This window comes from Teleopsis dalmanni, chromosome 2 (assembly GCF_002237135.1).
Source record: "Teleopsis dalmanni isolate 2A chromosome 2, ASM223713v2, whole genome shotgun sequence".
Classification (NCBI taxonomy): domain Eukaryota; kingdom Metazoa; phylum Arthropoda; class Insecta; order Diptera; family Diopsidae; genus Teleopsis; species Teleopsis dalmanni.
Genome location: NC_051847.1, coordinates 185,032,767 through 185,052,944, shown reverse-complemented (window position 1 = coordinate 185,052,944; position 20,178 = coordinate 185,032,767). Strand labels below are relative to the sequence as shown.

General features: G+C 28.9%; 2 protein-coding genes across 2 annotated transcripts; both read left to right on the top strand.

The window, feature by feature from the left end:
* The first annotated feature begins 7,043 nt into the window (after nt 1-7,043).
* LOC119684637 (thioredoxin domain-containing protein 9-like) lies at nt 7,044-8,413 on the top strand. Its single transcript, XM_038098717.1, has 2 exons — nt 7,044-7,505; nt 7,558-8,413. The coding sequence occupies exons 1-2, from the start codon at nt 7,329-7,331 to the stop codon at nt 8,029-8,031; spliced, it is 651 nt and encodes a 216-aa protein (XP_037954645.1). The 5' UTR covers nt 7,044-7,328; the 3' UTR covers nt 8,032-8,413.
* A 1,970-nt stretch (nt 8,414-10,383) lies between these two features.
* Nucleotides 10,384-11,541, top strand: LOC119676359 (secreted protein C-like). Its single transcript, XM_038087597.1, has one exon. It carries the CDS (start codon nt 11,074-11,076, stop codon nt 11,539-11,541), a length of 468 nt encoding a protein of 155 aa, XP_037943525.1. The 5' UTR covers nt 10,384-11,073.
* The last annotated feature ends 8,637 nt before the right edge of the window (nt 11,542-20,178 follow it).

Below are 20,178 nucleotides of genomic sequence, written 5' to 3'. Positions count from 1 at the left end.
TATTGTATATATAAATATTGTATATATAAATATTGTTTATATAAATGTTGTATATATAAATATTGTATATATAAATTTTACTGACTATTAAGTATCAATATTAACTAATCTTATATTATATTCTATTGTTTTTGTTACACTTCAATAGTTCACTTTGAAAAATACCTACACACATTGTGAAATCTACAAAGTACAGATTTTCTTTCAATTGCAGTTTGTAGTTTGCAATCTTTAGCTAATAAACACGTTTTCAAATAAATAAATTTTCAAGTCAATGAAATAATTCGTAAAGATACAAAAAAAAAAACTAATAAAAAGAGTAAATCAAGGTGTCTACAAATTGTCAGCAAAAAAAAATGTGTTTTGCGGGCAAACAGAAACTTGTCTTTTATAAACTTTATCAGATATGCCACAAAATAATTTAAGGTGAAAGTAACCCATGTATCATCATAGAAAAGGAGGGAAATCTAACATAGGCCAAAGTATATTTGAAAAATCTAAACATTAAGGCGTGTACAAGTTGTCAGTACTGTCTGTCTATTACATATCAAAAAGCAAATTTAATAACAATAATTAAGATAATGCTTTAAAGTTTTACTGGAAGATAGATTTCAAAGTGTAGATACATTGATAAAATTTTAAATGTAATTGCAGTGCAGCTGCATTCCACAAATTAAAATATGCAATTCAAATCAACTACATTGCATTCATTAGATATGATTAAACAACACTGTTCAAAAGAGCAGTTAACATTTAATATAAAAAACGTCAAAGAAAAGTCTTCATACCCAACACGCGATTAAACTAGAGTCTCTCATTATAGTAGCTGACGACTCTCACTGCATAGTACAAACATACAGAATACAGTAGCACTAGACTGCAGCTAGATCGTATGCAGTATTGAAGAAATGCATTTTCTCAACTTCATTTTTGACATTTCTAGCTACTGTAGTTTAAAAGTGCTTTGGGCATTATTCCATACTAATTTGTTGAAGATAAATGAGAATGAGAAAAAAAAAATTCATTCATTGACTTCCATAAGAAGTCAAAAGTAGGCCCACGGCATAGTGTCCAAAAATGGTTCACCACATTTTCGTAGTTTTTTTGACCAAGAAATCATTTTCTTAAGATATTAAACAAAAAAAATACCCTGTATATTTATATACATAAGCAAATACACACTCTCTTTAGTTTAAAAATCTTTAATTGTTTTAATTAAAATTTCATCTGCATGTTAGTGTCTTTAAATGAACAATCCTTTGCTGGACCCGTAAGCACCCAGCAAGTCTTCGAAGTATACATTTTTCATACTCGCAAACACTATCTACTGCAAAGATAGCAACAATCTAATGTAAAATACTCACAAAGTTCAAAATGTTCTTTAAATAGCCCTTAAAAAGTTTTCAGATACAATCGCTATATGTACAACCACAATATATATACATATATATAAGAATAATTATGTTTCCTATATGAAGCGAGGAGCAAGGGAAAACTACTTTGAATGCAGTATTCAAATCTAAACGTTCAAAGTACACAATTTAAAAATTTTGATCGGTAGCGTCAGATACTTTTGGTGTTAATGTTTTTTTTGTTGTAATTTTTTGTTTTTGGAAGACGACGAAATCATTAACTACAACAACAAACAAACAAATCTAGGGAGTGTCAATTGTTTATATTAAAATTATTGAAGCATAACAACACTATTTCCGAATTGTAATTTTGTTTAATTTTTTGAGAATTTATTATGAAAACAAAAAAAGAAAACCTTTAGACGCATACCAATTGGGTTTATTATAAGCATTTAAGATACAACGTTTCAATAGTGTATACGATATTGTAAATCTTAAGAATGCGGTATAGTAAATATGGTGGCAAGTTCGATTACTTTTTGAGGATTAATCTCGGTAGATATATTTTGGTCACAAAACTTGAATTTGTTAATACAAAATGTGTTTGTATAAAATATGTGTGTAAGAAAGAGAAAGAAGAATGCATTTATACATGTATTGGGCCGATTTACACTATCATTAACGTAACATGAACATGAACTTGAAAACCGGTTATTTATAGATGAGAGAGGGAAGAGAGTGTGATGTGAATTCATAAATTTCAAGCAATGAAATTTGTTGCGTTTCTTCAGTTTGACACGCATACATAAGCAATGTAATGTTTATGTTTACCTTTTAATCACGGTTGCCACTTATGGTACTTTAGTACCAAAATTGGTACTTTTTTTTCCGTTTGGTACTTTGGTACTCATGTTAAAAAAATGGTACATTTTTGGCGACCCAACTTTATTGTGGATATTTTATTGTTTTATACTTTTTGTACATTTTATATTTTGTATTTTCCATATAAAAAGACAAAAATAGAAAAATTTTGGACCTTTTTTTACAGAAATGGTACCTTTTTAAACCAATTTTGGTACAGAATAAAATTTTCAAGTGGCAACCGTGCTTTTAATACTGAATACTCTCAATTTCTGTGCTCTGCACTACTACACACAAGCATTTTATACGTTTACATAAAACAAAACAAATTTCACGCTCATGAGAGTTCATGATAGTGTAAACTGAACTGACAGTTCATGTTGTCGTCAAGTTCATCTCACGTTTATGATAGTGTAAATAGGCCCATTGGGTAATATATAGTACGTTTAGAATATGGTACTTAATTCATTTTCGAGTTTACATCCATAAGTGTAGGAATTAGTGATAGTAATAAAGCCGCAAGATAAGCGTTACTTATTTTTAAGGTTGTCAGCTTAGCAAATTCGACTAAGAAATTTCAATAATTAATACAGTTTAAATAAAAACAAAGAAGAAAATAAAACTATGAATCAAAACAAATTTCAAACAAAAACAAGATGTAAACAATATAAATTTATAATTTTTCATTTAAAATAATTATACAATACGTAGACAAGAATATATAATATACATATATATATATTGATATATTTATCCTCTTCAGGATTTGTTAATGGCGGATTTAAATGAAGTGAAACCCCCTTCATACCATTCATGCATGCAGACAATGCTAACCTTAGCACTCAAATATGCAGACGAAAATTTAAATTAACTAAAGAATCAAATAGAAACAACAAAAACTCGAAGAGTTCCAAAAACTTCTTAAAATATGTTTACAATTAAACCTGGAAATAAACATTTCTCAAAGTTAACAAAAATAAGAACAACTCCATCAATAATAAAAATTACATAGATGGCGCTAGGTATTGTTATTAAAGACTCCTTAATGATGGGAAGTTACTGTTGAATTACAGTAATATACAAATGTGTTCCTATAATACATTTTTTCCATTATTCTATAAAAAATGTTCTTATTACCTATAGAACTAAATTCAATTAATTATTAATTTCAAGTATAATAACTATTTGAAATAAATAAATATAATTAATAATATTTATATTGTACATGAAAAATTCTTTAACCATTTTAATATAATATAATACTTTGGCCGTGTTCGAGTAAATTGAGGTAAAGGAAATTGAAAAGTAAATTTTTCCACTGCACTTATGTTAATATTTATTTATTGCAATTATTTATTATTTTTGATTAAAAGTTTTCAAATTTAATAATTTATTTATTAAACATCTTATAAAATTTTTACAATGGCAACATCTAATTTACCTAATTTTTAACTAATTTACCCTACTCGAAATTCTGGTAAATACCAACATTCGCTGCCATACCGACATAATTTACTATTTCCCTCAATTTAACATGAAAAGAACTAAACATGCACACCAATTATTTTAGCGCGAAGCAAAAATTTATATTTAAAAAAAAAAAATAAATAAAAGCAATGCACAAGCTGTGTGCATTCAAAAATAAAAACAAAGAAAATGCAGACGAGAAAACTAAACAAAAATAAAGCAAGTTTTATGTGCAATAACCAGAAACAAAAACAACAACAACAACAACAAATGCAAGACCTCTTCATTCTATTTTCTTTACACATTATCGGCACGTAAATATTTTTCGTACACAGCATAAAAAAAATTTCATTTATTTTGTACACAATTTAAAGAGAAAAATTAAGTATTTTTTTATTCAACTAAAGAACACCAATAGTTTATTTACGGTATAATAACTATGTATTATTACCTTTTATTGAAAAATATTTGTATTAAATTGATCTTTACGAAAAATACCGCTTAAAATACTTCATAAAATAAAATACAATTTTCTAAACAAGATGATATGCCTCTAATGTGGCGTCTCCTCTAACAGTGAGATAAAATATAATTTGTGAAAATTACGATACATACATACAAATCATATTGTGATAAGTAATTTACATATATCTGCAATTCACAACCAATCCCTTTACATAATTTTTGTACTCAGCACTAACAGCAATTTTAAAACTAAATAATTTCACTACTACAACCGAACACAGCGTAAAAGAAAAAAAAAAAAAGCGAACATTCTGTAAAGAACATAACACAAAGAAAAGGAAAGTGTATACATTAAAACAATTTAATTACTTAAGATAATCAAATTCTAAATAATAATAATTTAAAAATCATACAATAGCAACAAATCATACACTAATCAAATATTTTATGTTAAATTATTTAATTAAACAAATAAAAAATATATTACGACTACACAATGTGTTTTTTTTTAGCGTCTACTGTAATATAGGGAAAAGTCGCCAACGAACGTTTTTAAAAATGGCGGTTGATGTAGTCTACTTTTTTCTATTTTCGTATGTAATTAACTTTGGCGCAAACATTTTAAACCTCTTCTAAAATCAAACATTTTATATATAAAATGCCAATTTTTTTTTTATTTAACAATAATTTTATAAGTATTTTATACACATTTATCAATTTATGTAAAAGCATTTTTACAGCTTCCCGGCAAAATTTTATCTTTATCGCTCTTTTCTCTACACCAATTCCTACCCTAACACAAAATAAATGCAAATTCCTTAAAACTAGCAGAAAATATATTATACTATTAAAATTAAACTATAAACCGACCTGGTATGATTGTAATTAAAACTTTATATTCACTTTAATAAAATATAATTTTTTGTTTAAAAAACTGTTGTGCAATTCACCAAACAAATAAGCGGACACACAGACAACGCGCAGCACTTTAAACAATGCAACCGAACGAATGAGACATATCACAGCGATTAGCGAGGACATGGTACAGTGTTGCATTATTAAGTATTTCAGGGAAGTTAAAAAAAATGTATTTTGTAAACAAATAAATTTAGAGTAGAGAAGCTATATGCATATAAATCACATATTAGAAACTAAAAATATAACACCAACTGGCTGATCTGTTTATTGTGATAAATTCCTTTTTATTTTGGGTAACTTTTTATTTTGTTGCGACATTATATAAAAAATACAAAAAAATTTCTCAAAAACAATGATAATTTATCAAAATAAATCTGTGATTATATATAATATAGGAGGAGTTGAGACCTGTTCAGTAAATTAGTATAGTAAGAAAGTTCTACATATATATGTTGTTATGAAATTCCAACATTATCGAGATAATAAAATCTAATAATTTTTTTTGAAAATATTAGCTGATTCTTATACTGTGAAATGTTGCACAAAGTATTAATTTAATTTAAAATTTGAAGTATAGCAATCAAATTTCAAAAACAAAATAGATTTTATTTAGTTCACTGTCTCACTTAATTTCTTATTTTATGTAAAACAAAACATAAACAAAATCAGCTGTTTTGATAGATCAATTTCAAGCCATATCCAAATTTTATGAAATATTTTTTTATATTAAGTTTCATATCAATATTCCATATGAAATTAATGTTAATAGCGGATTTACAGAATAGCACAAAAAAAAAATTAAATAAATAAAATATGTTCTCATATTTCATTTTTTATCAGATATTTGTTATTTTATCACTTCATCAATTTGTAGGTTGTAAGTAATTTAGACCGAGTTAATTCTAAATTTATTCTGTTATGATATAGGATATAATGAAAAACATTAAACATTATGAACAATTATTAATAATTATATTAACTAAATGATATATGTATATATAAATGAATATAAAACATGCATTACATTTACTAACAAATTATTGTAATTTGTAATATCTGATCATAGTTGATCATCTTACCATATCAGGTTTAACGATATTAAGTCGAATTTTCATGAGGTTCATTATTCTGAAACACTTTTTTCACCACGCAAAGTGTTATATGTGAGGCAACATACCCCGGTAATTCATTACACAAATTGCAATTAGTCTGCAAAATTAGAGCCAGAAATAATAGTTAAAACAATTCGACTCGATAATAATACATCAAAGGCCATGTTCTGTAGAGCGTCATGGGCTAGTCATGAGCAAAAATGTGTTTGTTTTCAATTCAAATCAAAAAAATAATCGCAAGAGAAACAACAATATGTCAGTTCATATTTGGTCATGAGAGCCGAGGCTATCTGTGCGTCGTCATTAAGGTAAAGCAGTGTTGTTCTTTTAGAAGAACAGTGTTCTTCTTTTGTGATAGCCCAAAAGAACTAATTTTGACGAGCTCATGGTACTCTACACAACATCGCCCCAATAAATAAATGATTATAATTTTAGTGTTGTTGAAAAACTGCTTTAAATATTAAAAGGCAATTTCGTTTAAAAGGATATATGCATTTGGCTTCTTTTTCAATTGTGATAAATTCAATGCAATTGTTATTGAAGCCGAATTATTACACTATATTCATATTACAAATACAATAATCTATATAGGGAACGTTAAATCGTGTCACTTTCATAATATATATAAGAAACGCAAAATTTATTAACATAATTTTAAAAAGTGAAATTATTGTGTGTATAGAATGTACATTGATAATTTCAGTAATTATAATAAATTAATATATGCTTAGATAAAGTGCTCTTATTTTATAAAAAATTAATTTTCTCAATTTATTATAATAAATCGATACCAGCTTGAACGTACTATTAGTCGCATGTGATAAAAAAAAATAACATAAAAATCTGGCATCACTGAACGTACCATGTTGACTTACTCACTCAGTGTGCGTTGTACAATTTGGTTTAACGAAAGTTTATTTATATATTAAATTAAAGTAATTTTTTTATTTGGATTGAACAGTACAAAAATTTGATTAAATATATTTTCAAAAATTTATACCACTTGGTATATATTTTCAATACCATATAATTTTTGGACTTATTAAAATTCATCTGTCTCTCACCGGTGGGTGTAAAGAAAAAACTGCAGAGAAAAACTTTAACAAAACTAAATTAAAGTTGAGACGCACCTGCACGCTTTAGAGTAACAATAATGTCGAACATGTTAGAAAACCAATTGATGACTGCTGCGCAGGTCATCGAAAAACAGTTGGATCAACAGTTAGACCGCTTGGAAAACTTGGATTCTGATGATCTGAAAACAATACGTGAGCAACGCCTAAAGGAAATGAAACAACAAAATCTGCAAAAGCAAGAGTGGCTCAAAAATGTAAGTATAAGACTATATATAATGGACACTCTTAGTAATATATATATTTTAGGGACATGGTATTTATAATGAACTTGCTGATGAAAAAGAGTTCTTTGAAGTATCCAAGAAATCGCCAAACATTGTCTGCCATTTCTACCGCGACTCCACTGAACGCTGCCGTATTGTTGATATGCATTTAAAAACACTGGCAACCAAACATATTGAGGCCAAATTCTGTAAGGTTAACGCTGAAAAATCTCCATTCCTAACGCAACGTTTACGCATTAAGGTTATACCTACAATTGCTCTTGTTAAGGATAGTAAAACTAAGGACTTTATTGTTGGCTTTACCGATTTGGGTAATTGTGATGATTTTTCAACTGAAATGCTAGAATGGAGAATAGCACAATCAGGTGCAATTGAGTACAAAGGTGATTTATTGACACCACCAGATCAAAAGAAGAAAACATATATCAATCGTCCTACAAAAACAATACGCAGTGGTTATGATTCTGATGATTCAGATATCGATTTCGATGATTAACATCGAAGCCACAAAACTGGTTAGGTAACACCTTCACCTCACCGTTGTGTCTTTAATTTAAAAGTTTTTAAAACTCATTTAGTTGTAATTAAAATTCCCTGCAGCAGGCACAAGGTGTGAAATGCATTTTATTTATTGTATTAAAGTATTCACAAATATTTATGTAAGGCACAAATGCACCCACAAAAGACAGAACAGGCATTATTTTAAATCACAAAATTATTTTATCTCCTAATTTATGTTAAGATTTCATATTTTTGTATCACAAAAAAAAAAAAATTGTTAGTTTGCATAGGGAACGCATCATGCATTTATTAGGCGCGGTATTATTTTCCGTAATGTTATGCACTTTACAAATAAAACATGCAAATTAAATAAAATATTAACCAATCTTTGCTTTCTGTATAAAAATTATTTAAAAATGAAAAGTAAAAAGTAAATTAATTAGTAAACTATGTAAAAGGCTTTGTTAGAATGACATCAGCGGTACGTAATATATTTTAATAATTGTAGAATGTGAAACGTTATTTGCGTGGACAATTTCTTAAAGCGAAAGCAATAACAAGACTTTCGAGAGTGTGGGCTTGTTAAATCCCTTATAATGACTACGTGATTTTTGCATTACTGGTTTTTTATATTTAGTTAATCAGAAAGTTGTTCTTTTAAAATAATAAAATTATATACGTCTGCAATTAATGTAAAATTCAGAAGTCAAGTTTTCTATTTTTGATAAATTATTTATTGTTGATTATGTGGAAAAAAATAAGCTAGAACTAGGGCTTGTTGGGTAAGTGAGGGATTAGGGTTGTATCTCTCTTTGACAGTATAATAGATAATAGAAAAATTTAGTGTACTGTAAATAAATAATTTCTACTACAATGTCCGGCTCCCCCTTGTCTTAATTCTGCTTACGTCATTGGTGCGGACTTACTGATAAATCAAGAAATTAAATATTTTGATTAATTTCACAAATGACTTCGATTTACATATATTCGAAAAGAACTCAGATGGAGCATTTTGCTTTTCCTTATGTTGGCCCTTACAGACTTTATGCTTCAATGTTTGCATATTTTCACAGTAATGTATTTCTTATAATATAGAGCGAGCAAAGAAAAATCTAAAAATACAATCCAAATAATGGCACCCAATTCTATGGATAGCATTATTAAACAGTTTTATAAACGATATATGCCCAAAAAGTTCAACTTTGTTTGGATCACTCATGGAAAATGAGCGGCACAGACGTACACTGTACAAAAGAGTGACTCCGGGATTTAGACCCGATCACCATTTGTTGTTTGATTAGTTATATTTTGTGTCTTATTGAAGAAAATCTTACAAACGTTATATTGGAACTTCAAGTATTTTTTATCTTCTATCACTAATTGATATATAAGCATTATATATGAATTATAACTAGCATTATAATTATAAAAAATTAAGATTTATTTCTATATTTTTACTTTAATAAAAAATTTATTCTATAATCCAAAATATTAGATAGAAATTTAAAGTTTCATATGTTTTGCTATAAGTTTCTAAATCAAATAATTGTTATTTAATTCATAAATATTAATATAGTCTTATAAGCAAATTTTTATGTATTTAATCATAATTTATTTAAAATTGTTTGCATAAATTAACGTTTTAATTTTATGCTGTACTGTACGCAACAAGCAATCTATATTTTAGTGCTACCAATCACTCTATAAAGAGCAACTCTGCATAAATTCTTGTTATTGCAAATGTCAGCACAAAATAAAAGTAAAAAGAAAACATAAAAATTCTAAACGAATATGTATGTTAAAAGTAAAACGACAACTGATAACAAATAAAAACTTCAATATAATATATTGAAGCTAGTTAAACAAGTTTTGGACTTTATAGCCGGATTTGACATTTCGATGAATAATATGATTACGAATGATGAGGTCATTATAATGCAGTAGCGAAATATTTATGACTACAATTTTCGCCCTACAAAAAAACAATTTAACCAAAGATTTTTTATATATGGTATAAATAATTTATGTAAATAAAATGTTTGTTTGGCTTTTTTTTATAATTTTAGTATATAAAACTAAAACATTATTTAAATAAATAAATTAGAAATCATATAAGTTCTATCGTTTTTAATAAATAATTTTATTATTACTTATTTATTTATACACATAATAAGCAAGTAAGGTTTAATTTTTAATATTTTTTATAAATAAATAATTTTTTAAAGTTTATAAAAATATTTAGCAAACAAATTCATCATTTAAAAAATATCCAAATCAATTGTCAACGTTTAATTGTTTTTGTAACCTTTACCCATTTTCTTTTTAACCCTAAATTTCATTATAACAGTTGACGTATATGTGAAGACAAAAGCTCGAAAGTTTGCTTTATGGAATTCGCTACTGGACTGATGGGGTTCACTTCGATGATGTATTTTCAGTCTTTTTTCGACTTGCTTCGGCTGTGGATGTGTATTTCTCTCAAAGTTTATTAGATAAATTTTAAGTTGTTTAAATATGAAATATTTACTAAAAAAAAATTTTTAAATATAAACTAAATAAAAAAGAATAAATAACTTTTTACATACAAAAAAAATTAAAAAAATTAATGAAAGTTGCTAAGTTCAAAGACTCAACATTAAGTTTTTAGAGGCATAGAGCAAAGTGCATAATTAAGCGGTAAAGCAAAAGTAGAATATTTTCCACTTTAAATAAAAAGAAAACAAAACAAAAGTGAAAAAAAAAATTAAGGCAAGTGGCCAAAAACGGGCATGTTTGTTGTTAAGTAAGCTACGCGAAAACTATTAGTAAAATCAATACAAAAGAGAAAAAACCAAAACAAAATATAACAATTAGCATAACCACGTTGTTGGCTAAATAAAGTTTTTTTTTTTTTAATGAAAAATATTTTTTAAAAACAACTGTGAGCTTAAAACTCTTAAAACACTTATTAACAAAAATCTTAAAAAAATTCGTTTATTCTAAAGTTTTGTGATATACAAAAAAAAAAAAACAAAAAAAAAATTAAATATAAAAAAACATGTCGCAAGCAACGCCAACTGCCACAAATGTTAACATTGGTGTCAGTAGTACACCTATACGCATTGGTTCAGGGTCCGGCAGTTTTCATGGACAACACGGCAGCAGTAATAGTTCTGCAACTATTGGTACAGCCCAACGTCAGCACCACCACTCACACCAAGGGGCTGGTACTGGTAATGAATCGTCTTCACCAGGCGGCTCAGCAGTCGGACAACAGTCGAGCAGTGTACCCACTACAGCTGTTGGCCAATTGCAAATGCAGAGTAACACTTCTCTAGCCATAGGAGCATCAAACCAGTCGCTCGGTGTGTTAGCAGGTGGCGCTGCTGGAGCTGGTAGTGCGAATATTACACCTCCAAACAGTGCTGGCATCAAGCAAGCTGGTGGTAAGTCCAAGTGCTTCATTGCTTTACGTGTATTTTTGTGTGTTGTCAACAAATTTTGTTTTAAATGCGTGGTTATATGATTAATTTGCTTAATAATTAAGTTCATTTTATTATTCTTTTATTTTTGCTTTATAAAGCACAAATATAAACAAATTCAAAACAATTGCATTAAAACTTGTTAACATAACGATTACAACAACATCAATTAATAGTTTTATTTACAATAAAAATCAAACAACACACCTACCCATTCAATGGAAGAAGTGACCATATCCTCCCTATAAATTTGCGTGCTTAACCAAAGGAATCCATACAAAAAACCACAATATTTAATTATTCAGTGTGAATATTTCACACTATTCCATTTTCTATGCCTTCTAGGCACACCAGCGTTAGCCAAACTTATAATAAAAAACGATTTTGTTAGAGAAAAAAAATTTATATTACACAAATGAATGGGAGGTATCCTACTTGTCTAATTCTACGATTTTTTCATCTAAGTCTAGTTTAAGTACACTTATTTATAGATAATGTAATTTCTCTGATTTCACTTTGATTTATGTATAGTGTATGTAAACACCGCATTATCGAATTGCAAAACGGTTACAGGCTCCTCGGGAAGCAGATCTGAGGTCAATTATCGCTTAATCTGATGAAGTGATAAACAATAATTCAGTCAAGTAGTAGAGAGGGATTATGAAGAAACCTCGCCGTTAATAAAGAGTAAAAGTGCTCAAGTGCACTGACTGAATTAGCCTCAACATAATTATAGTAAATTTATGTTATTTACAATATTTATATTAATTATTAATTATATATATTTATATTAAAAAAGAAATACATGCGCACACACACATCTACATATTTACTATTTATTTTAATTATAATAAAATATAACGAAAAGAATATAAGACCGTGGACACTCATAAATTAGAACATCCAGTAATTAACATAGAATTGTTGGTTGTCAATCATTCAATGCTCTGAAAATAGAACCACGGGTTTTGATTTCAGAAATTTGACTTTTTGGTAATTATTTAAATAAAATTAAAAAATGAGAATCACCATATTCGCTAATTCTTCCTTCAGAACTGTTGAAAATATGAATAACCATTGACGTAACCAGGATAGTATTTTTACAGTTCACTAAATTTTTGTCTAATATAATACAATATTCTCAAGGAAAGCGATGTATTTCCTAAATCTATCCTAAATACTCCACTGTTAATAACTAATAAAATAGTGAAAAAGGAATTAAAAGTTTTCTTTCCTCTAGGTTAGGTTAGGTTATACTGGCGATCCCTAGTGGATACATTTAGGTCTATTGGTTCATTGTGTTACCGTATATGTAGGAAAATTTGGGGTTTAAAACCATCTAGAACCTTTGGCGAAGCTTGAAATGCTATTTAGTCTCAGATCTTGTAATTGACCAAGATCCTCAAGAAGTACATGTCTTATCTTCCGTTACTATGTATTTTCCAGTAAATACTACTCAGTCCATAACTTTATAAAATGGTGCTAAAGGTGTGAGTTGTTTCCTTCTAAGCACATAAACAATCTTTCGATCCTTCGTAGTTTTTTCAAAAAATTAAAAAATCCAAATAAATTCATAAATCCAAAACATTAAACATCACGAATTACTACAATATAGGTACGCAAAATTATAAAATGTTTAGTAAAATACCAGAACGATTACTACGCTCCCAAAAAATAATATCGCTAAAGGCGAAAATATAGTACCGTAAGAGTGTTAATGGTGCCTTTGAGAAACTCTGGCTTAGACCTCCGACCCTATTTATTCTGGTTTGGTTCTGGAGGATAAATCTTGGTGGATTTATTTTTGCTTGAGACTAGATTAAAAAAATCTCCCAGATCGAAAATTAGTTAACGAAAACTAATCTCCCATTCGATTTTCCTTGAACTAAATGAGGTTAAGATCAGTCACCAAAAGACATTGTCAAAAATTTTTTTGTGCAGGGATCCTTCTTCTTTGTTCCGTTAACTCCCAGTGGAGTATAGGGCCTCAACAATTCCTCTGAATCGTATTCTATTTGGAACAGCCGTGCAGATGTCGTTCCATGAGTAGCGCGCTGATGTTAATCAGCAGGGATACTTAGGAGAGTTGTTTGAGGTTTCGATCCTAGAGCTTGTATTTTATCTTGTCCCTTCTAATAATTATAAAGACTGCTCTACGTGCATAATGTTTTAATCCAGTGAGATGTATTGAAAGGTCGATCTTTCATAGTTGAATCAAATTTAGAGTTAAGGTTTCAGTGCGATGGGTGTCAGAAGAAGGATCATGTATCCGAAAAGGTACCGTCGTGCAAAATAACGTATTCGTACTCGTCAATGCGAGTAATTTTTGCATTAGAGTAAACTAGGTAATTGGAAAACTGTTTACTGTTAGTGTCCACTATTAATAATAAATTATAATATAATTATATTATAATTATAATTATATTATAATTATAATTATATTATATTTAATTATATTTCTCTTAATTTTTTGTTATGTTTCGCTAATTAATAGTGTTAGTATAACACATTTAATTTCACGAAGTAATCGTACTCGTCAATGTGAGTAATTTTTACATTGAGTAAACTAGGTAATTGTAAAAGTGTTTACTGTTGGTTTTCGCTTTAATTATAAATTATAATTATATATAATTAATTTAATTCTTTAATTTTTTGTTCTGTTGCGCTAACTTGAATAGTGTTAGTATAAACACTTAATTTCACGAAGGTAATCGTACTCGTCAATGTGAGTAATTTTTGCATTGGAGTAAACTAGGTAATTGTAAAAGTGTTTACTGTTGGTTTTCGCTTTTAATTATAAATTATAAATTATAATTATGTTATAATTAATTTAATTTCTCTTAATTTTTTGTTTTATTTCGCTAATTGAATAGTGTTAGTATAAACACTTAATTTCACGAAGGTAATCGTACTCGTCAATGTGAGTAATTTTTGCATTGGAGTAAACTAGGTAATTGTAAAAGTGTTTACTGTTGGTTTTCGCTTTTAATTATAAATTATAATTATGTTATAATTAATTTAATTTCTCTTAATTTTTTGTTTTATTTCGCTAATTGAATAGTGTTAGTATAAACACTTAATTTCACGAAGGTAATCGTACTCGTCAATGTGAGTAATTTTTGCATTGGAGTAAACCAGGTAATTGGAAAAGTGTTTACTGTAGATTTCCGCTTTTAATTATAAAAGGTGGTAATTGTATTTCTTTTAATTTTTTGTTTTGTTTCGCTAATATAAACACTTAATTTTAATTGTGCAGTTATCACTAATTGAGGTTCGTTAATTGTTAAAGTGTAAACGCACTTTACTTATGCCACATTCTGTTACTTACTTTTTTTAAATCAAGCTCAGTTTTCAGTTAAATTCTTTTAACTTTGTTTTTACAAATATTTTCATGCTGTTCTCTTTTCTGTCCTTAATCCTTAATTAATAAAATTGAGTTATAATGCTTTGTTTTCCTTTGTTAATTGTAATTTAGTGACTGAGTGCAAAAAAAAACAAAAAAAAAAATAATCCATATAATATTGTTGTTTAATTTCTTAATACGAATTAATTAAGTCACTCAGCAGTTCATATATCCTCCTTTGTTTTACGTAAACAAACATTTTGTATGAGTGACGGTCATGATAGTCACAATCTTTCTGCTTTTAATTGATAAATGAACTAATTTTCCTGACACTTTGATCATTAATCAAATTAAGTTTGCACTTAAATGTTTTATTTACAAATACAACAAATTAATAAAAATAATCATTAATAAGAAATTAATAAGAAATAAACAAAAAATGAATAAAAATAAAAATGCTGAAGTCAAATAAAAAATAAGCCATTTAATTTTCTTATCTGGAATGCTTTCCATAAAGATTGTTTTGTCGCAGATAAAATATTCAAAATGGAATTTTCTGTTTAAAGACCATTTGTTATATAATAATAATATAAAGTACAATACATAATAAAAAGTCACTTCGAAATTTTAATACAAAGGCATTAGTCATGGCTTAGGTCATGGTCACGATAATCACAATTGAAATGCATTTATTGCTGAACGTTTCTCCAGCACCGGTTCTGATGTGAATTTTAACAGCTGGTGCCTGTCTCATGTCTCATGTCTCATGTGGTCTTTCTTTTTTGGTGTGTGTTGATTTTTCCGTTAATTTATTAATGTTACGTATACGCCATGTGAATCTGCAAGTGTGAGAATTAAAGAAATTTATTTAGATAATTTAATTGCCAGCAGATACTCACACCTAATGCAGTTTTGAAAAATGCACGTGAGTTATTTAGTTTATTCACCTCATTGAGATCTTATTTAAAGAGAAATATATTCTTTTGCTTGCATAAAATAAAAAATAATTGGCTAATTGCCAATACAAAATATTTACAAAGTTTTCTTCGACACATAGAGGTAATAAAAATTTTTTATTTAAAAAAATAAATTATATTTTATTGCAATATAAATAACTTGTTGTTATTATTAACATTACGAAAAAAGTTTAATTAAAGTTAAGAAAAATAAAAAAAATTTTTAATTGCACTTTTATGGCACATTTCAAGCTCGAAATGCATTTGACCGCGAAAATGTAAATAAAAATTGATTGACCCTTTTTCCTTCAGTTATTTGGCTTTTTATTTTCATTACATTTTGCATGTATTTTTCTTTTATCACGTCTTTTAAAAAGTTCAGGGTTCAATTGCGAGTAAAATAAACTCTTATTTAAAGATAAATCAAAACACACTGCCAATGTAATAAGATTAATTAAAACTGCCTAAAGTCGACGGTTCAATTTATTTACCCTTTGACTTTTATGGTCCTTTTTCTGTTATTTACTCTACCTTGACTACTTGCCAGCAAAAAGAGTAAAATCGATCGAATTGTGGCTTACTGATACCAGTATTCAGAAATAAAGTATCTCAAGTTTTGTTCCAATTTTTTTCTGAGTCCTCAAGTCATTTGCTTATTTACTCACATAATGGCAATCTTTTTTTTTGTGTAATTAATTCAAAGAGGTAATTCCAATTTGCAATTTAAATTTCAATAAAATTTTTTTAACGAGCAAGTGGTTCATATTGCAGTGTAAAATAACATAATGACATCAATGAATGGAAACCGCAAATTATGCTACTTTCGCTACCGAACCTCACCTTTTTTCATTTTGTGTCTTATATTTTCTTTTTTTTTTATTTTTGTTAAATAATAACGATTTTTAGTTTTTCTTTGTGAGATTTTTGCGCTGTTCCAAATGACGTCTTAATTTTAACCTTGCCTTTAGGTTTGTTGGAATTGCATACTCCCTACGCTCAGTGTAATTGCGGTTATTATGTTTCACACAAAACTTAAAATGCATGCGAGACACATTAGTGTCTATATAGAAACTATCATATCAACATCTTAAAGCAAATAGATAAAAGTAGGTTATGTTAATCCAGTTGGCCGCAAGGCACGCATAAACCTATTTCCACTCTGACAATACCAGAGTTAAACCTGTATTTTGTAGTATAGTGTTTCATGATCAATGTCTAAAACATAGCGACCAAACATTTCTTAAGATTTTTGAACGCACATTTTTAGAGTATATTATAGTAGGATTTCATACTCGGCTAGAACAATCAGGTGTGAATTCCTGGGCACGGTGGTATTCAAGGCAAAAAAATGGATTCCTGGGCACGCTGGTATTCAAGGCAAACAAATGGATTCCTGAGCACGCTGGTATTCAAGGCAAAGAAATGTGAATTCCTGGTCTCCCTGGTATCCAAAGCAAAGAAATGGCAGACAAACTTGCAACAAGAGGCGCGGGTTTAATAATGATAGGCGCAGAACTTTTCTGTGATCTAGTCAAAAAGAACACTATCCATTCTTAAGAACGTTACAAAAGAAATAGAAAGATAACTCTATTGGGAAAGCCTACCAAGACAATCTACTAAGACAAACTATGACAATCTAAAATGTTTTTAGGGACTTACAACCTAAAACGCTTCTCTAGATTGTATAGAATAATCAAAAAATAATCAAAGAATTATTACGGGATTATTGACCAGTCACTGCTGAATGAATAATCACCTAACGAAGTTAGGAATTCAATCCAAGTCAAACTGCAGATACTGTAAAGAAGAGAAAGAAACTGTATACCACGTGTTCGGGGAGTGCCTTGCACTGATGTACAATCAGAAGAAACACCTAGGAGGGTATTTCATGGACCCGAGAGATTCAAGGCTAGATAAGATAGGCTCTATACTGTTTTTTATTAAAAAAATCAGACTTGGAGAAACACTCTAAGCCCACTCTAAGGTACAAAAGACCTTTTAGGTCACAGTGCTCTCTCCCTTTTCTTAATAATATTTCTCTAATCTGTGTTCTCGGTTATAGGCATATTTTCGGCAATTGCAAAGCAGTTAAGCTAGCCAAATGGAATGCTTCAGGAAATCACTTCGAACACCTAAACAATCTTTGTCTATCGCTAACATTATGCAAACTGTTACTGAGTTCCTTCTGTGCTGAACTTTTCAATAAAAGATGGAAATATTTAACGATATGTAGGTATCTGTATTCAAATTAACCACCTTCTATTAAAAATAAGTCTAATACTCTCATTAAGATGCCCCGTAGAGATATCAGTCTTGTGGTAGGTGTAGTCACAAATCATTCATATTAGGAAACCATGCTAGTAGATTGACTCTTCCTTTCAATTATGCCTGTCGCAGTTGTGGAGAGGACGATAAAAATCTGCTTTGTTCTTATCCAGCACATTCGCGGCGTTGCCTTACTACTTCATGGGCCTCGTTTTTAAGGATCTTGATCAACTGCAAGATCCCCAATTAAATAGCATTTTAATCTTTGGACCTAAAATGGATTTCTTTGCATCGCCGATACAACCTAACCTAACCTAGCAGCCCGGTTTAAAAATAGAATACCACCTGGTAACTCTCAAGGGCAAAGGTTACTGCGATTAGCAATAATTTTTCTGTTCCAAATTAATTGAAGCTTCGAACAGTTAAAATAATATTTGAAGCTCTAGTGAAAGTATGTAAGTCTGTCAAACAGTTTTTAGCCACATATAAATTCATCTATGATTGTCTGAACTGCAACTTACACCACAAGACATGGTGCATCTATGCAATTGCATTATTGCAAGTAAAAATGAACAATGATTTATATGTGACCCAGTTCCAATGCATTCACAAGGCTCCTTAGCGTCGTATTGTCATGGTTTTCTTATATTCCAAAGTGTTAGTGAAGTTTTATTTGTAAAAGTTACGTATGTGAATAAATCAGGAATGTATGTTATGTTATTAAACCTTGAAACTTTATCGAAGACATATGGTATAAAACACAACTGTTTTGATAAAAACATATAATTTATAATTTTGAGCTTACATGAAGCTGTCAGCAAAATAAAAAGTGTGAGCAAAAGACGTGAAGAATCACTTATATTTTCTTTCATTGAAGGTGGCCGTTTTAATCAATTTCTTTCATCTCAATTCACTAACTAGTGTAAAAAATCGATTATTTATGCCTAGTTCTTATTAATATTTGTATTAATTCGAGAATATTTTTATAAAAACTATTCTTGTGATATGTATCATATATGCATTGAAAGCTCTATTTAATATTTGCTCTCATAAGCGAATGTATATCTGGAGGTTAGAAACTTTTAGGAAGAATGGTCTTGCGGGAAATATTTAGGATTGTCTATAGTTTATTTATCATTCAATCGAAAGTCTAGCCAATGCTATTGCTGGAGTTATCGCTGAGTGTGTTAAAGAAGAGAACCCCAAAACCAGAACAACCCTGGACATAGCCACAGCAGGTGTTCATAGACATAGACACAACATGTGTTCTGATGTTTCGAGCGAGGGTAGACACTCGAGATACTACAGGGTAGTTTGAGCTTAGTCCCATACCGTCATATGGTTCAGTGCCCTATAAAGACAGATCCCAGATACTTTCAATTTGCTTCTGTGTATCAAGTCAGAAATTTGACATTTGGATTAAATTGACCATATAGCCCTTGATCAGTCTGTTGAGGAAGTATAAGCCTACTCCCTATTTGCCTGTCGCAAAAATGATTGATTGTACAAAATGGTGAAAAATTTCGCCTGACCTAGTTTCGGTTAAATTTTATTAGTTTTGCTGTTCTTTTAAATTACGAATATTTTTCAAAAATTTACATAAATTTGAAGCAATTTAAAGCCATAAGTAATATTGAAATGTTAATTGAATATTTTAGGTTCTATAAGCAATCAGTTATTTTGATTTTATTGTTTGACTTTTTCTTATTTTTACTCTTTGAAATTTTTACGTTTTATTATAGCACTTGTTTGTTTGCAAAATTCAAATCGACACGCAATTTCTTCAATAAATCATCACAAACTATTCCATTGTGTTCAGCATTTTGGTGGCCTATTCCACTAAGTCAATGAATGAATAAATGTGCTCCATAGCACGTACATTGTACGAGCATGAATAGGTATGAACTTTCGAACTAATGAATAATGTAAAGGCATTTAAATTCTTTAAAGAAGAAAACAAGTGAAGAGTTAGCTGTGATTTACATATACTAAGATGATATCTTACAGGCAGTATCTTCAACTACGTTCTACGCCAATGTAGCTTAGTTATTGAGGTATTGCTTTTTAAAGTTGGAAATTTTTACGTATAAATCACAAAAAACAAATAGACGTGCCGT